Source organism: Lepidochelys kempii, chromosome 3, assembly GCF_965140265.1.
Source record: "Lepidochelys kempii isolate rLepKem1 chromosome 3, rLepKem1.hap2, whole genome shotgun sequence".
Lineage (NCBI taxonomy): Eukaryota > Metazoa > Chordata > Testudines > Cheloniidae > Lepidochelys > Lepidochelys kempii.
This window is the reverse complement of record NC_133258.1, coordinates 103,038,264-103,053,208: the sequence shown is the minus strand read 5'-3', so window position 1 is coordinate 103,053,208 and position 14,945 is coordinate 103,038,264. Positions and strand designations below refer to the sequence as shown.

General features: G+C 41.0%; 1 protein-coding gene across 6 annotated transcripts in view; it reads right to left on the bottom strand.

Annotated features, from left to right (window-relative positions):
- Positions 1 to 14,540, bottom strand: part of MYB (MYB proto-oncogene, transcription factor) — a 34,795-nt gene extending 20,255 nt beyond the window's left edge. The window contains exons 1-9 of one of the 6 annotated variants that reach the window (XM_073337379.1): positions 14,201 to 14,540; positions 9,462 to 9,579; positions 7,917 to 7,988; positions 7,103 to 7,195; positions 6,434 to 6,654; positions 4,311 to 4,545; positions 3,270 to 3,350; positions 2,766 to 2,870; positions 1,224 to 1,481 (exon numbers count right to left, since the gene is read on the bottom strand). In XM_073337379.1, the coding sequence (XP_073193480.1) occupies positions 1,224 to 1,481; positions 2,766 to 2,870; positions 3,270 to 3,350; positions 4,311 to 4,545; positions 6,434 to 6,654; positions 7,103 to 7,195; positions 7,917 to 7,988; positions 9,462 to 9,579; positions 14,201 to 14,223 (1,206 nt within the window). In that variant the 5' untranslated portion in view covers positions 14,224 to 14,540. Of the gene's footprint in view, positions 1 to 1,223; positions 1,482 to 2,765; positions 2,871 to 3,269; positions 3,351 to 4,310; positions 4,546 to 6,433; positions 6,655 to 7,102; positions 7,196 to 7,916; positions 7,989 to 9,461; positions 9,618 to 14,200 lie in introns of those variants that run through there. The other 5 variants (XM_073337375.1, XM_073337377.1, XM_073337376.1 and 2 more) reach the window with 5 other exon arrangements.
- Positions 14,541 to 14,945: the final 405 nt, after the last annotated feature.

Below are 14,945 nucleotides of genomic sequence, written 5' to 3'. Positions count from 1 at the left end.
AATTTTTTTTCAGTATACCAGGGACCGGTACCATATTTGTGCCATATTATTATTGTATTCGCATAGGCACGTAGCACATCAGATCAGAAAAACTAACATTCTTCACTGTATTAATTGGAGTGGGAGTGTGGCGTACTCGCAAAGCTGTTCCCATTTAAATGCACTGAAGACTGACTGAAAGGCTGTGCGTCTGTGCTGATAGTATAAAATGACTATTATTAGTATTACGATCCAAGAAAATATTACTTGAACGTTCGTAGTAATATTAATTTATGTCAGAAACAATATAATGAATGTAATAAAAGTTGGCAGACATTTTTTAGGGGGCTTATCCGCTCCCACCCGACAACATACTGCAGTGTCTTTTTACTCCACCAGCTCTGCTGATCAGTGCAGATGCTGTCAAATTTCACAGAGCAACAACACCAACAATAATAATTAATCCTCCTCTCCCCAAACCTGCGCTAAACTGTCTTCCAGCATCAAGGGGCTACTTTTTTTTTTTTGGAGTGGGGTGGAGGGGTGAGAAAAGGAGAGGGGGTGGCAGCCAAGCCCAAGAAATTGCCAGAGATTAATGAGTCTTCTCCTTATTAGTGTGTCCGTGGGCTTTGTCTGCTCGGGGCTGGGCAGCAGGCAGTGTGAATGGATGCCACAACGTGCAGGCAACAAACACACACATACATTACACACGCTGTGCCTCTCCCTCTCCGTGGCGTAAAGGTGTGGGGGGGGGCGCGACCCGGCCAAGGGCAGCGGCCATGGCAGAATCTCCGGCAGCTGCTGCAGCAGTGGCCGGGGTTGAGCCAGCATAAGCCAGGGCAGCGCGCGCAGAGCGGAGCCGGCGCGAGCAGAATGCGCTGCCTCGGGTCCCAGGCACCATGGACCTTCAGCCGACAGCTCGTGGACTGGCACCAGTCCGCGGACCACCACTTTGTGAGTAGCACTGATTTAAACTACTGAATTTTGTAGTTTGCCGAAAATTACTCCTCCCGCACACACAAGGAGGGAAAAAAAAAAAAAAAAAAAAGAAATCCATATATTATATAAGATTAAATCACTCTTTGGGACTTGATACAAACAACCATGTGTTATTTTAAAAATAAATTTCAAATCTTGCATTTATGTCGTTCTGAAAATAGAAATAAATATAAGGAGCTCCCAGCTCCACTCCCCTTATACCTAGATTGCATGCAAATTTGCCTGGAACTGAGAGTTCTACTTACGGAATCTATTAACTGAAGTGTTTCTGCAAATTCTAAGAGATTCTTAACATTATCCAGGATGTTGCTCTGATGAACGATCATGCATCTTGCAGGGGATGCGCTTTCTTCAGGTAAGCAACCGTGATCCACCGGCGGAGATGGAGTACAGTGGTGATGCTCCCCCAAACAGGAAACAGGTGCACTGTCGCCATTAGTTCTGGTATTGTCAGCAATTGTGGTGCTGTGCCAGCCTGGGTAGCTTGACGTGTGGTTCTGTGTCTAAGGGAAGAAGAAAAAAAAAAAAAAGGAGGGAAAAAAGGCAGAAGGAACTTAGCAATGAAATTGCACAAGGTGTCAGATGCTGCTGGAGGAAAGATAAAAGCAGTTGCATCATCTAAAAGCTTACGCCTATGAAACAATTGTCAAGATGTTTCCTTTCATCAATGCAAGACCTTGCAATGGTACATTTTATTTATCTTGAAAGTACCTCATTATTTAGATCCAGTATTAGGTATCATGGGCATATATATTGTATATCCAATAAATTCATACTACTATGTTACTCCAAAAGTTCCATAGAGTCTACAATTCTTGCATGAAGCAAGAATTCGCAAGAATTCCCTGCTTAACCCTCAGCTCTGTAAGAGGCTAAAGGATTTAAGAGTTAGAGTTGCTTTTGTTTGCACATCTCATCTTCTTCTATCCCTGTCTAACACTACAGCTTACACCAATGCAATGAAGAGGCTGTCAAATCAACGTGGTTAGGAAAGCAGAAGAGCAAATTAACAGAAGTTTCTTTCCAGTGTGATCATGCAACAGAAGAAATTGCAAAACATTAACTAAAGTTAAAAGTGGCCAAACTAACACATCATGCACACAATCATTTTATTATTAACCAGAAAAAATTACTCATAAAAGTATCTGCTGGCTATCACTTATGTTCTAGGATGATTTTGGTTTATTTGTTTTAACTATATTATTACATAGAATAAGCTACTTATCTATTTTACCACCTATGCATGACAAAATGTGAGAATTCAGTAATAGCCAGCACGGGTTGCACACATGCAGCTAAAGGTTCTAACATTATTCACAGAAAAGTAAAACAAATTATCAAACATGCACCAAGTCTGAAGTTTACAAAGTATGCAATACACAGCTGAAGTAAGGAATGCAACAGAGAGGAAAAATTAATGAACAGGCACTACATTTTCATTACATGAACCATTGCACACTTTCAGAAACACACATCCCCAGTAATATCAGATCTGGTGGGATTTACTCTGTTAACTTTAGTGTTATCACCCTTGTGGTAAAATGTAGAGCCCAAACTTGCTCCCGCTGACTTTGCAAAAGTAAAAATACCTGCAAATTGTTTAGTACCATAACATACATAAATTTATAAAGCAAATTCATACTAAATATGTGCTATGTTTCATTCTTTTAAATCGGAAATATAGGGCCTTGATTAGTGTCACAGGCAGAGGGGGAGTAAAAAGGTAAAAGACAAGCACTGGGGTAAAGCTGCTATCCCTCCATCCAAGCACACAGTGACAGTCTTACTGGTAATGCCTGCTGCCCTTTCAGTTCATTCTCAGTCGACATTAGTAGCAACTCTAATTCCTTTATTCGTTTTTCTTTCTCAGGATCTTCATCATTATAGTGTCTCTGCAATTAAGAGTTAAGGGAAAAGAAAAGATAAAGGTCTGATCGGATGTTGCAACTAAAATGCTTATGGCTTGCCGTCCTGTGGTATCACGGCCAAATTAGCCTCAGAGGTAAAACAAATGTCAATTGCGTTTTCCACTGTAAAAATCCCTGTTGAATTTCAATACAGACATTGAAATAGAAAAAGTGAAAGCCATCACACTAAATATCAGCTAATGTGTTTCAAATTTACCTCGAAAGAACTGATCGTTAGCTATGTCAGAACTCCCCCCCTTCCCCATTTTCTTCTCCATCACTCAGTATGTTAAAAATGTTTTTTCAAGGTAAGAAGTTTGCATTTTAACTTCCATATCAAATGTTTAACAAATTGACTCGTGAAATGATCTTTAAACTATCTACCTGAATAGCTGCAGCGGCTGGCTGAGGGACATTGACAATATTTACATGCAGTGCTACTGGATATGGGATTTGACCAGGGACCTAGGCCAAAACACAAAAGACACTCAAAGTTATTAATTCCATTATGCGAGCTGCAGTGTGTGTTGGGGTTAAACTCAAGCACTACTCCTGCATCTTACACTGAACATTTAAAATCCATAAAATTCCTCTCTTCTAACTTGCAAGAAAACTGAGCAGCTTTTAACAAGTAAATACGACACTAAGCATCAGAGGAGGAAAGACGTTCAAACAAGAAGCACCCACCAGTTCTGAGAGTGGATGAATAATTCAAAGAAAGTTTTATGTTTGTTAAATGTTTCTAAACTGAAGTGCAAATGGGAAACAGATAGATTGTAATAAAATGTAAAACCCAACTGCAATCTAAAATCCATAACACAATTGTGTTTAAAGGTAGCAATAATTTTCATATTAGTTATTAGCATAAAAGGATTTGGATTAAAAACAGTAACAATGACCCTGCAATCAATACTCAAACAGAACAAATACTGAAGTCAATGGGAGAGTCACATAAAAAGGGACTACAGAATCAGGCCCAAATATAGCTGAATTTCAACAAGTGCAATACTTACCACCATGAGAAATGCTAATTCATATGCATTATAGTTGGTTAGTTTGTTTTAAAAATTAAGATGTTAGAATGCTGTAGCACAAAGGTATGAAAGCAGGTTTACCTATTTTAGGGTTATGTATGCCCATTATTGTAGTATATGATACTCCAGTTCTGCAAAGAACTTCCTTAACTTTATGCGTGTGAAGTCCCATTGACTTCAATGGGACATAAGCATGTTCTGAAGGTTAAGCACATGCTGAACTGACTTGTGGAATCAGGGCCTGAGTGTCTAAGATCAGCATTCCTTATTTGTCCTCATTCCTCTAGTCCATCCGTGAAAGCAATAACAAAAACATCATTCTTCATCAATTTCAATGCAGATAGCTTAATCACAGATCTACATATGCAACAAAAAGTTTTCAGCAGCTTACATTTTGTGGCTCCGAGATGTGGTAATAGGAGTAGTCATTGTTAACTGGGGGTTGGGTGGCTGCTGGAAGTTGTGCAGAAGGTGGAGTGTGAACAAAGCCCATTAAGTGATTGTTTTTCTGAAAACTTGCAGCTAATGATGACTGGTTGGCTTTGGAAGACTCCTGAAGATAACCTTCCTGTTCAACCTTTCGACGCATTGTAGAATTCCAGTGGTTCTTGATAGCATTATCAGTTCTACGGAGGAATACATGCATATAAAGATTTTTTCAAATAAAACTTTCAATTCAAATTCAGTATAGTTGTAGCCATGTCAATCCCAAGCTATTAGAGAGACAAGGAGGGTGAAGTAATATCTTTTAGTGGATTAACTTCTTTGGAGAGAGAGACCAGCTTTCGAGCCACACGGAGTTCTGGACCTGAAGAAGAGCTCTGTGTGACTTAGAAGCTTGTCTCTCTCACCAAAGAAGTTGATCCAATAAAAGATATTACCTCACCCACCTTGTCTCTCTAATTCAAATTAAAGTTAATTGACTGGAAACTGTTGTCAGTATAGAGCATTTCTAAGAGTCCTCAATAAATTTGTCACAATTCAATGGTGTGTGTAACACAGAAAGGTGTTCTACCCTCCTCCTACTAACCCATAATTCTTAAGCACAGATTTTTAACAATTCCAAATACAAATCAGCTCTCTCAGGTCATTGCACTTTGAAATCAACTACCAGTGGCAATATGCACCATAAGAATGTATGGGATAAGACGCATGGATCTCTACTATGACTAGGATTTATGGATCCAGTTCTGATGTTTCTCTTCAATTATATCTCACTGTGAGAAATTAATCACTTGAGGTCTACCACATCTCCGCTAGGTGAAGCAACTGGCATGTGGAGCAAACCCCACCTTCTAGGTTGCTTCATGCACCACCATTTTTTTTAAGCATTAACATTCCAATAGAATTTTGCTGCATTCTATTACTACAAAGAGAAAGTGCAGGAACCAGCAGTGAAACGGTTAACCTCCAAGCAAATTTCACAACTGGGCAACCGAACAGTTATTAGGGAAAGTTTTTTTTAAATTTCAGAAAACAAACTTTCAAGTATTCAATTGTGTGATTAGACAAAAGCTATGAGAACTGCATTATTAAAATCAGGTCTTGGGGTAACTCAAATATAACACCTCTATCTGAGAGTCTTTACTTCACCACCACGCAGTGTTATTAACTGTGGGTGTCTGTGGTACAAGGAAGGCTGCAAGAAGATTGTAAGGCTCTCCAAACGACAAGCCTATTTGTGGTTCTTCTCTCCAGCCAAAAAAGGCCATCACACTTGTGTCTTGGAGATGTTTTACCAACTACTGGAGTCTAGAGGGAAAAGAATGTTGCTTGTTTATTTTGTATATTTGACAGCACTTTGTGTTTGGGCACTTTCACTGTTACCGCTGCAAAGTCAGTAAGACTTACAGATGCACGCTTACAGATGAGTAGTCCCATTGAAGCCAATAGAACACCTCATATGAATAAAGTTACTCATTCTACATGAGGGTTTTCAGGATTGGCATTTGAGTTAGTTAGTTTCCCTTAGTTTGTATTTGGATCATTCACATAGCAACAAAGAAGAGTAAAACACTTTAAAATATGGGGAAAATATTAATGTAAAACCATCAAAACTGTCTGGGGCACAGGGGTAGATGTAGCTTATGAAACAACTTTTAATTCATTGTTAAAAATACTGACTGGATTTCAAGCTGACTGTATCCTCTTAGCTGAATGTAAACTTAGTTTCATATATAGAGTCTGATCTTGCACCATTAAGTCAACAGAAGTTTTGACAAATACTCCAACACAAACAAGACTAGAGCCACACTTAGGAAAGCCCTGATGATTTACTATACTTACTATTTCTTCATCCAGTGGCAAATACTTTAAAAAATATTTCTCCATATACTTGGTCCCAGTTAGATCAATGGCAAAAACACACATTGATATCAATGGCACTAGGATTTGGCTCAAAGCATTTTGGTTTAGAACATGCAATTCTTTCAGTGTACTAAGAAGTCACCTGAAACAGACTGCTCAGACTCAAAACCTTCTCTTCACTATTTAACGGCTACTATATGTCATTACCGTCCAGGCAGCAACTTTGCAATTTCTGCCCATCTGTTTCCCAGCCTCTTGTGTGCCTGGTAAATAATTCTATCTTCTTCTTCAGTCCAGGAGGTTTTCTTTACTTCTGGATTCAGATGGTTGTGCCACCTCTCCCTGCATTGTTTTCCAATCCTCCCCTTCAAGTGCTTGGCAATAACAGACCAACGCTTTGGGCCGTATTTTTGCACAAGTTCTATCACCTTCAAAGAAACACAGAAGAACCGCCCACGTTTTAGTGTGACATAATGAATTAGTGCAATCATTCTGTAATACTCCAATATCTTCAATGAAGTTTCTCAAAACCGCTGTAGTAGAGCAGATGGGTAGGCACTGCTTCATATTTTCTATTTATATATTTACCCAAAAGGAAAAGGCTTTGGTAATATCAAAGGCATTTCTAGCGTTTAGATTTGCAGCATTAAAGTATTCATTACTTGATTTGTGTAGAGCACTTTGAAACTGTACCAGGAAGCACTAAATAAATGCTAAGTATTGATATTATTGGGGCCAGTCTTCAAGTCCTTCCTCAGGCAGTACTCCCACTGAAATCACTGAAGTCTAGATGAGTTTTATCCTAGTTAAGGCTGCAGTATTGGGCCTATCATTAAGTACTATTTAAAATATGAGGCTGAAAGAAAAGTTGATTACCCGCTGATCCTCTTCTTTAGTCCATGGACCTTTGATAAGTTCAGGATTTAGTACTTTCTGCCATCGATGCTGGCACTGCACATCTGTCCGATTCTAATTGCATATAAAATATACAAATTAATCACTTGTCATATAAGATGAAAGAATTGCAATATTTCTTTCTCGGTGCACTTGCTCCCCAAACAGACCCTCTATGTATCTCATTGCCAATTAATACAATGAAGCTATATGGGAACTGAGACAAGATTGAAATGAGGGTCCTCAGCAAATCAACGGCTGGGAAGTACTCTGCACATTGAATTAGAAAAGCATCTTTTCCATAATTGTCACTGTATCATGGTAACTAAACAAATTTATCCTTTAATATCTATTAAAGATATTTTTAAAGAATAAGTGTTATTATATGTTATCTGTAGAATTTGAACAACAATAAGAGATCACAAAAGAGATCTCATATTTTATAAGCAGCATTTACTAGTGATCAAAGCTAGGTTTTTTTTTCTGTACTAAGACATTTTTGTTTTACTGACAGATCAACCATCTGTTCTATAACAAATCCCCAAAAAAGTCTTTTTACATTTCCCCTCCCCCATCTGAGATGAGTAGTGAGATAAATAAAATTGAGCATAAAAATTGATATTCAACAAGGCATCCTACTGTATTATAGCTGCATTTCTTAAGTTCCCATTTGTGGGGGGCTTTATATCACATGAAAATGTAGTTAAGAAATAACCTCTCCCCCACCCCTTACTTGAAAATGGGTGATAAAGAGTTGTCATCTCTGCAAACGAAAACAGAAACAGTGTCCACTTACAGGAAGAAAATTGGCAATAACTTTCCAGTCTTCTGTACCATTCTGTTCCACAAGTTTCTTTAGTTTTTCATCCTAGTTTTTCATAAAGACAACATCATCAATGCTCCAATCACTTAGCGCTGCAACTAAAATATATCAGTCAAGCTAAGGTAAAAAAAGAAAATACTCCACGTTGCTGAATTTTTATGGATCCACTTCTTTCAGGGATCCAGGACTGACATAAAAGAGAAGTCTCTGGCCTGATAATACTTTTTTTCTTGCCAAATACACCTCCTCATTCAGCAGATAGTTTTTCTTTGGTTATGGGTAGGAACTTAAATATATTTTCTGGGCTTCTGGACTATGCAAATTATGCTGATCTGCATTTTATCAGCCAAGGCAATTTAAATGATTATTTTGGGGCTGGTATTTTCAAATAAGTCTAAAGGAGTTAGGTGTCCAATGTCCACTGAAATTCAAGAGGATTTAGGTACCATATTCCTTTAGGCTGTTTTCAAAAAGCTTTAAATGTTAATCACAATACTGCATAAGATTCTATACTGAATGCATAACGTAAGTAATCCGCCATATTTACTGCTGGTGTAAATGGGCAAAACTCCTAAATGGGTGAAACTCCATTTCTTCAAAGGAGTTTTGAATATTTTCATCAGCAGAGATTTTGGCCCAATATCCTAAAAGTAATGTAGGCCCTAAATACCAAAAACAGCCAATTAAAAACATCAGGAAGGACAAAGGTATTGTAATAGCAATTCAAGCTTTTAAAAAAACCTTACATGAAGCAGCCTGCTAATGTTTATGTATCAGAATGAATCACTGGTGTTGAACAAGCCCAAATATCACTCAAATAACTGAATTAACACATTTCACACAAAAATTAAACCATTGTAAATGACCATGGATTATCCACCCTTGTAAATGAACTTTTTATTACTACAATTTGCGCAGAAAATAGACACAAGAGCACTAAAAGTTACCAAAGCATATTCTCTTATATTCAGTCTTTCAAAAGGGGAACGTATCTTTAATGTCAGCTTGAGGTACAGAATAGATGTTTCTTCCAGATTTTAGTTACTGACCCATGGAATCACAACTCCATTATTAAAGCACAAACTTCAGATGATCCATTTATTTGTAATAAGAGGGCAGAAGTTTGTACGACAGTTGTTTGCTGCTGTTAAGATACTGAATAGACGTCATTTCTCACATAGCAACCATTTTCAAACAAAAGAGCCAGCAATAACAATCAAACATTGCTACAGGTAACTTTAAAATTGTCGAACCCTGCCAGCTTAATGCAGTAGTTTGAACACCTATCGGGTATAACAGTCTTTCTGGAGTCAAGGATCAGTATTTAGACTTTTTTTTTTAAAAAACAACAACCCACAAATTTACATCTAATTATGTATATAGCCAAATTCTGCCCTCATACATTTGCATGAGATTCACACTGAAGTTGATATCTAATGAAATCTGCATCTGAGAGAAGAATTTGACCCATTTACTCTCTCTTTTTAACCCAAATGTAGTAAGTGATCCTTTATTTACCTCTTCACGGGTCCACCTGGTTTTTCCTAAATGACGTTTTCCAGCCTTAGGAAGCAGACCATCGTAGTCATGATCATACATCTCAACATCTTCATCGTCATCATCACTACTATATATACTACAAAAAGAAACAGGAGGCGACTTAGAGTGGAACATGAAGACTTAAGTTCCTGAATTACAAAATATATGAAAAACAACAATCTTTACAAAGGTTATACAGATAAAAGTTTGAAAACTTGCACAACAAGATTTTGTTCTGCATTCTATTCTACTATTCTGAACTGGTTCTGCTGTTTTTGGTATCCACAGATACAAGCAAAAGGCTGGCAACCTTCTTATTACTGTACATGTTTAGACCTGCTCATACTGTTAGATCAGTGGCAACTTACACACTTGGCAGCCTTTCAACCAATGAAAGTTTCAAATTAAAATACAATGTTTAGGACAATAAAGAGAACAAGAGGCTATGTCCTTTACACAAGTGCATATGCAAAATCTTTAACTCAGGCTACATATTTTGAAGAGTGCTTAATGTTTTCACATATTTGATGAAGTAGCTGGTTACACAATTCCCACATGGTATTTTATGTACAAATATAAAAATAGTAAAATTATGCAATAATATATTAGTCATCATTTTGGGATTAGAAGACCAAAAATATTGAAGGGCACAAGTTTTTCAAAACTAATTAAAATGAAGGCCATCAAGCGATCACATTATTTTGTAAACAAACTCTTATCAATTATGTCACAGTTCATGGTCGAGTATAGACAAAGCTGAGGACTAGTACAATACAAGATCTCTATAGTAACCACATAAATGATCAAGTCTCCTTATACTGAGTATTTTGCTAACTTTATAACTTTACTACCTCTATGCCATTTCTAAATACCTCATACTGTTTTTGAAATACTCTAGTCCTCACCTAATTAATGACGAAGGGATTTCCCCAGAGGCTATCTATGGGTAAAAAGGAATCTATTACTGTTTTCACAACCAGCACTAACCCTATCCCGCTAGCTAAAACTGAAGTGTTTTGCAACAGGAGTTGTCTTTCTGTTGGGTAAAGTATTATTTCCAACTTTAAGATATAAACATCACTTTTGAAACTTCAACAAAGAGATGACATCTTTAGTACTACAGAAAAGACAATGTAGTATTTGACTAATGATCATGATATATGGAAGAATCTTTAGATACAATTTTAAAAACCTGTTTTTGATAAACAGCCATATTAATAAATCCACACTAACAACACTTCAATTAAGGATGGACCAGACACTATTCCTCCTGTTAACCTTGTTTTTCAGAGACTTTGGGGGGGGGGGGTCATTAAGCTGAAGTTCAATGTACAGGTTGCTAGCCAAGATGCAAGTACCACCAAAATTCAAGCAATCAAAAAGCTTAAAAGAAAGTATATTCAGTTAAAATAACATTAAGTCTTCAGCCCTGTCTTCTGGCACATGTTGTGTATCAAGGAAAATCGCTATTTAAGAGGTTTTTCAGCATCTGCAGTGATGCATGTGGCCTATTTGAGACCAAGTCGCAAATGGCTAACAAACTGGCAAAACAGGTCTGCTAATTCCATTCTTAATTTACTACCACTGTGCCTAGGTAGGGTGGCACATGTGACTAGATCAGGGATTCTCAAACTGGGGGTCATGACCTCTAAGGGGATTGCGAGGTTATTACATGGGGGGATCGCCTGAGCTGTCAGCCTCCATCCCAATCCCCACTTCACCTCCAGTATTTATAATAGTGTTAAATATTTTTAAAAATGTTTTCAATTTATGGGGTGGGGGGTCACATTCAGAGGCTTGCTGTGTGAAAGGGGTCACCAGTACAAAAGTTTGAGAACCACAGGACCAGATAGTTCACTCACAAAGACTTGTGGAATATTTAGGCATAGCTAGTGACTTCAACTCAATCCAATCCTTCAACTCAAAAGAGTAGTTATTCACAGTAGTAGTCTCACTGACTACAGTAGGACTACTTACATGAATAAAGGTTGCAGGGTCCTATTCATATGAACAGAATGACAGCCTTAGCTCTATTTCTTTGCTTTTATTTTTTTTAAAGTTAGATTTTCTTTTCTAAGTAACACATGGAGACAATTGTGTGACTGCTATTAACGTTAACAGAAGTTTTGTAGCTAAATACCCATGTATCATTTTGAAAATTGGTGTCACTGATATTGGAAGTACCAGGTACAGCCAGCAGGGTGACATCTCCAGTGCTGCCAAATGTTCCAGGTACATCAACGGAACATGACACAAGTGAAACTGGAGTAGATTAGTGATGAAAAGGTTACCATTATTTTAATGTAATACTTATAATCTAAATTCTTTCCGTACCTACCAAGGACCTTATTGTGGCATACAGAATGAGTAACTCCCACTCTGTGTCTCCTGTGACAGGAGAATTCGGCCGGGGGGGGGGGGGGGGGGGTTATAGGATGATCCGCACCACATTTAGCGAATCAGGTTTCTAGCATATGTCTGAAACATTTTTTTTTAAATATCTGAATGCTCAAAATCTGGCCCCAACAACAAATGCACTTGCTAATTACCAGTAGAGTGGACTAAGTGAAAGGGTTAATGATGCCACACATGCTAACTTTCAGTGCTGTTTAAATACTCTACAAATATGAATGCTACATTTTTGTCAAGGAAACCAAATTGTGCAATGATAAAAAAGGGGGTGGGGGTGGAGAGGAAATGACTTGCTGCTGTACTGTGATTGAAGAAACTGGGCACAAACAACCGAGGGGAATCCACTTTCGTTGTTTTGACTAATCCACTTTGCCGACATCTCCTTGCAGAGCACTTCACGGAGCTGCTTAAACTATGTAATCTCGAGTTTCCCTTCTCGCACCAGTACATCCCCTTCGCAACCAGAGGGAAAGTATCTGCTGCTCCGCGAGCACGGCGAATCACCACCACTCGGGCTGGGAAGGACCAGTCTGAAAGCTGCTAAGCAGCTCCACTTTCCTCCCGTCTCTCCCGCTCATTCAGTTCCTGTAAAGAGCAACTGACCCTTTCGTTTTGCAGGCCTGGCTTCCTCCACCACTCCTGACACGCTCATTCCGCCACTCTGCAAAGTCAAAATAAAATACAGACTACCCACTAGGCTCTCACCCCCCATCACTACCACCTCCCGTCTGGCCCCAAGAGGGAGGCGCAAGCGAGGCGGGGACACATCTACTGTGACTTGGCCCCCGCCCCCCCCCCCCCACGGAGGGACAGGATGAGTAATTCATAGTCCGTCCGTCCTAGTAACACACTCGCTCTCTCATACTCAAGTAACAATCTAGTTTGCACCGAACCCCCACCCCGAGCCTCCTTCTAGATTTCACACGCTGGGCAATGCAAACCTTTTTTAAGTCAGCGATCGGCAACAAGAGGGAAAAGCTGCGGGGGAGGGGGATTTGCTTTTCTGTCGCAAGCCGTGGGGGGGGGGGAGGGGGGGGGGACAGAAAGGAGAAAGAGAATCTCCACGTGTCCGACCGCCAGTCCGGAGATCATTAGAAAACAATCCTCCTACAGTGCGTGTGTGTGTCTGTAACAGCAGCCACCACGAGGCGCTCAGACCTCTCCCTTCCAGTTCGCAGCACGCCGCCCGCCAGAGGGAAGGGAGCAGCAGGGATCAGTCACCCCCAGTACCCCCCCCCCCGCCACCACCACAACACAGCTCGCGGTCTGTGCCCCCCCCCCAGTCCCATGCAACAGCCCATTCCCCTGGAGGAGGAAAACAGCAACGGGAGCAGCCACATGACAGCTGCTGCCAAACGCCCCTCTCTCCTTCTTCTCTCCCCACCCCACCCCCTCCTGCCAAAGTCTAAAGAGTTGCTCTCATCGCGCTGCTGAAAAGCTTGCTCGGGCTCCGACATGTGCGGAGCGGCGTGTGCATTACAAATAAAAAGCCTTGCAGGGCATAATTATAAACCGAGAGATGAGCGGGGCAGAGTCGGAGTCATTAAAAGAAAGGCTCTGCAACTGCAAAAAAAAAAACAAAAAGAAAAGAAAAGAAAAGAAAGAAAGAAAGAAAGAAAGAAAGAAAGAAAGAAAGAAAGAAAGAAAGAAAGAAAGAAAGAAAAAGGTTTGCTCCCTCCCCAGCGCCTCCTTTTCACGCCGCCTGTCTGCCACCCACCTGACATCCCACCTCCACAAAGAATGAATGAAATGGGAATGAACTACCTGCAGCCACTAAACAAGTCCGACATTTTTGGGCTTACATCTGCCATCTGCTTAGCTCCTCCAGCTCAAACAGACCGCAGAGCAGCTCGGTACAGATCGCTGAAGGCAACAAGTCCAAGTGGGAATCCTGTCTCCCCCTCCCCACACACACACACACACACACACACACACCCTCTAATTTGTAGCCACGCGTGCCATGCACGGTCCTGGGAAATTTCTGCCTGAGCAACTTGCAAAATGCACTGCAAATTGCAATCTTCCCAATATCCTGAGTCTTTTTTTGGGTGGGAGTGAGGGAGAGAGGGGGGTGGTTGAGAAGGGTCTGAGGGGGTTCCTAATATGCTATTCATTTGGTCTTGCAGGGTCTGTTTAAGTTTCCCTCTCCCCTTCCCTGTGCACAGTCTGACAGGCGTGGGGAGGATCTGGCAAACCACTCCTGCAAAAACTAAAAAAAATAAAAATAATAACCCAAATAAACCTCTCTATCCATAGACTACTAAACATACACACACACAAATGCTTTCATGCTGCAAAGAGTTTACCTGTGCCTGGGTCTCCTGGCCATCCTGGGACTAGCCACAGGGGGAGGAAGGGGGGACGTGTGCTGGCTGAAGTGCTTTGCTTTCTGTGCTGCTTAAAAGTGCCCCACCGCCGCACAGTGAAGTTTTCAGGAGCAGCAGCAGGAGGAGGAGGAGGAAACAGGTTGAGATTAAAGAGTAAACTCTGTAAACAGAGATGCCATCAAACAAAGGGCTTTTTGGACACTCCCCCTCCCGCCAAATCTGGCGCCCCTGCAATGCGCAAGCGCCTCAGAGCCGGGAGGTTCCAGCCTCGGCCGCTGGGGTTTATTGCCGGGGCCGCGGCTGGCCGAGGAGCCGCTTCCAGCCGTGCCGCCTCTCCCCCTGCGTGGCTGGGAGCCCGCGCGACGGCGGCGGCCAGGAGCGGGGCAAGGGCGGCAGCAGGAGAGGCGCCTTTTGCTGCACAATCCCCGCTCAGCGGCATCAAGTCCCCGTGACTCCCCCTCCCCCCCCCCAACACACATACACAAGTTGTCCCTGGGCAGCAGAGCTAAGAAGCACCGCTCTCAGCCCCCCCCCAGTGCCAGCTCTCCGGGGGGTTGATGCGAAAAAACTGTAGTGATTAAACCGCCGCCCCCCGCGCACACACACACGCCAGAGGAGGGAGGACTTGCGCTGGGTGCATTTCAGAGCCAGGCTCACAGACCCAGTGGTGTGACATGCCCCTCAGCCGGATGGCCACAGCCTGAGAGGAGCCCCTTCTAGGGTG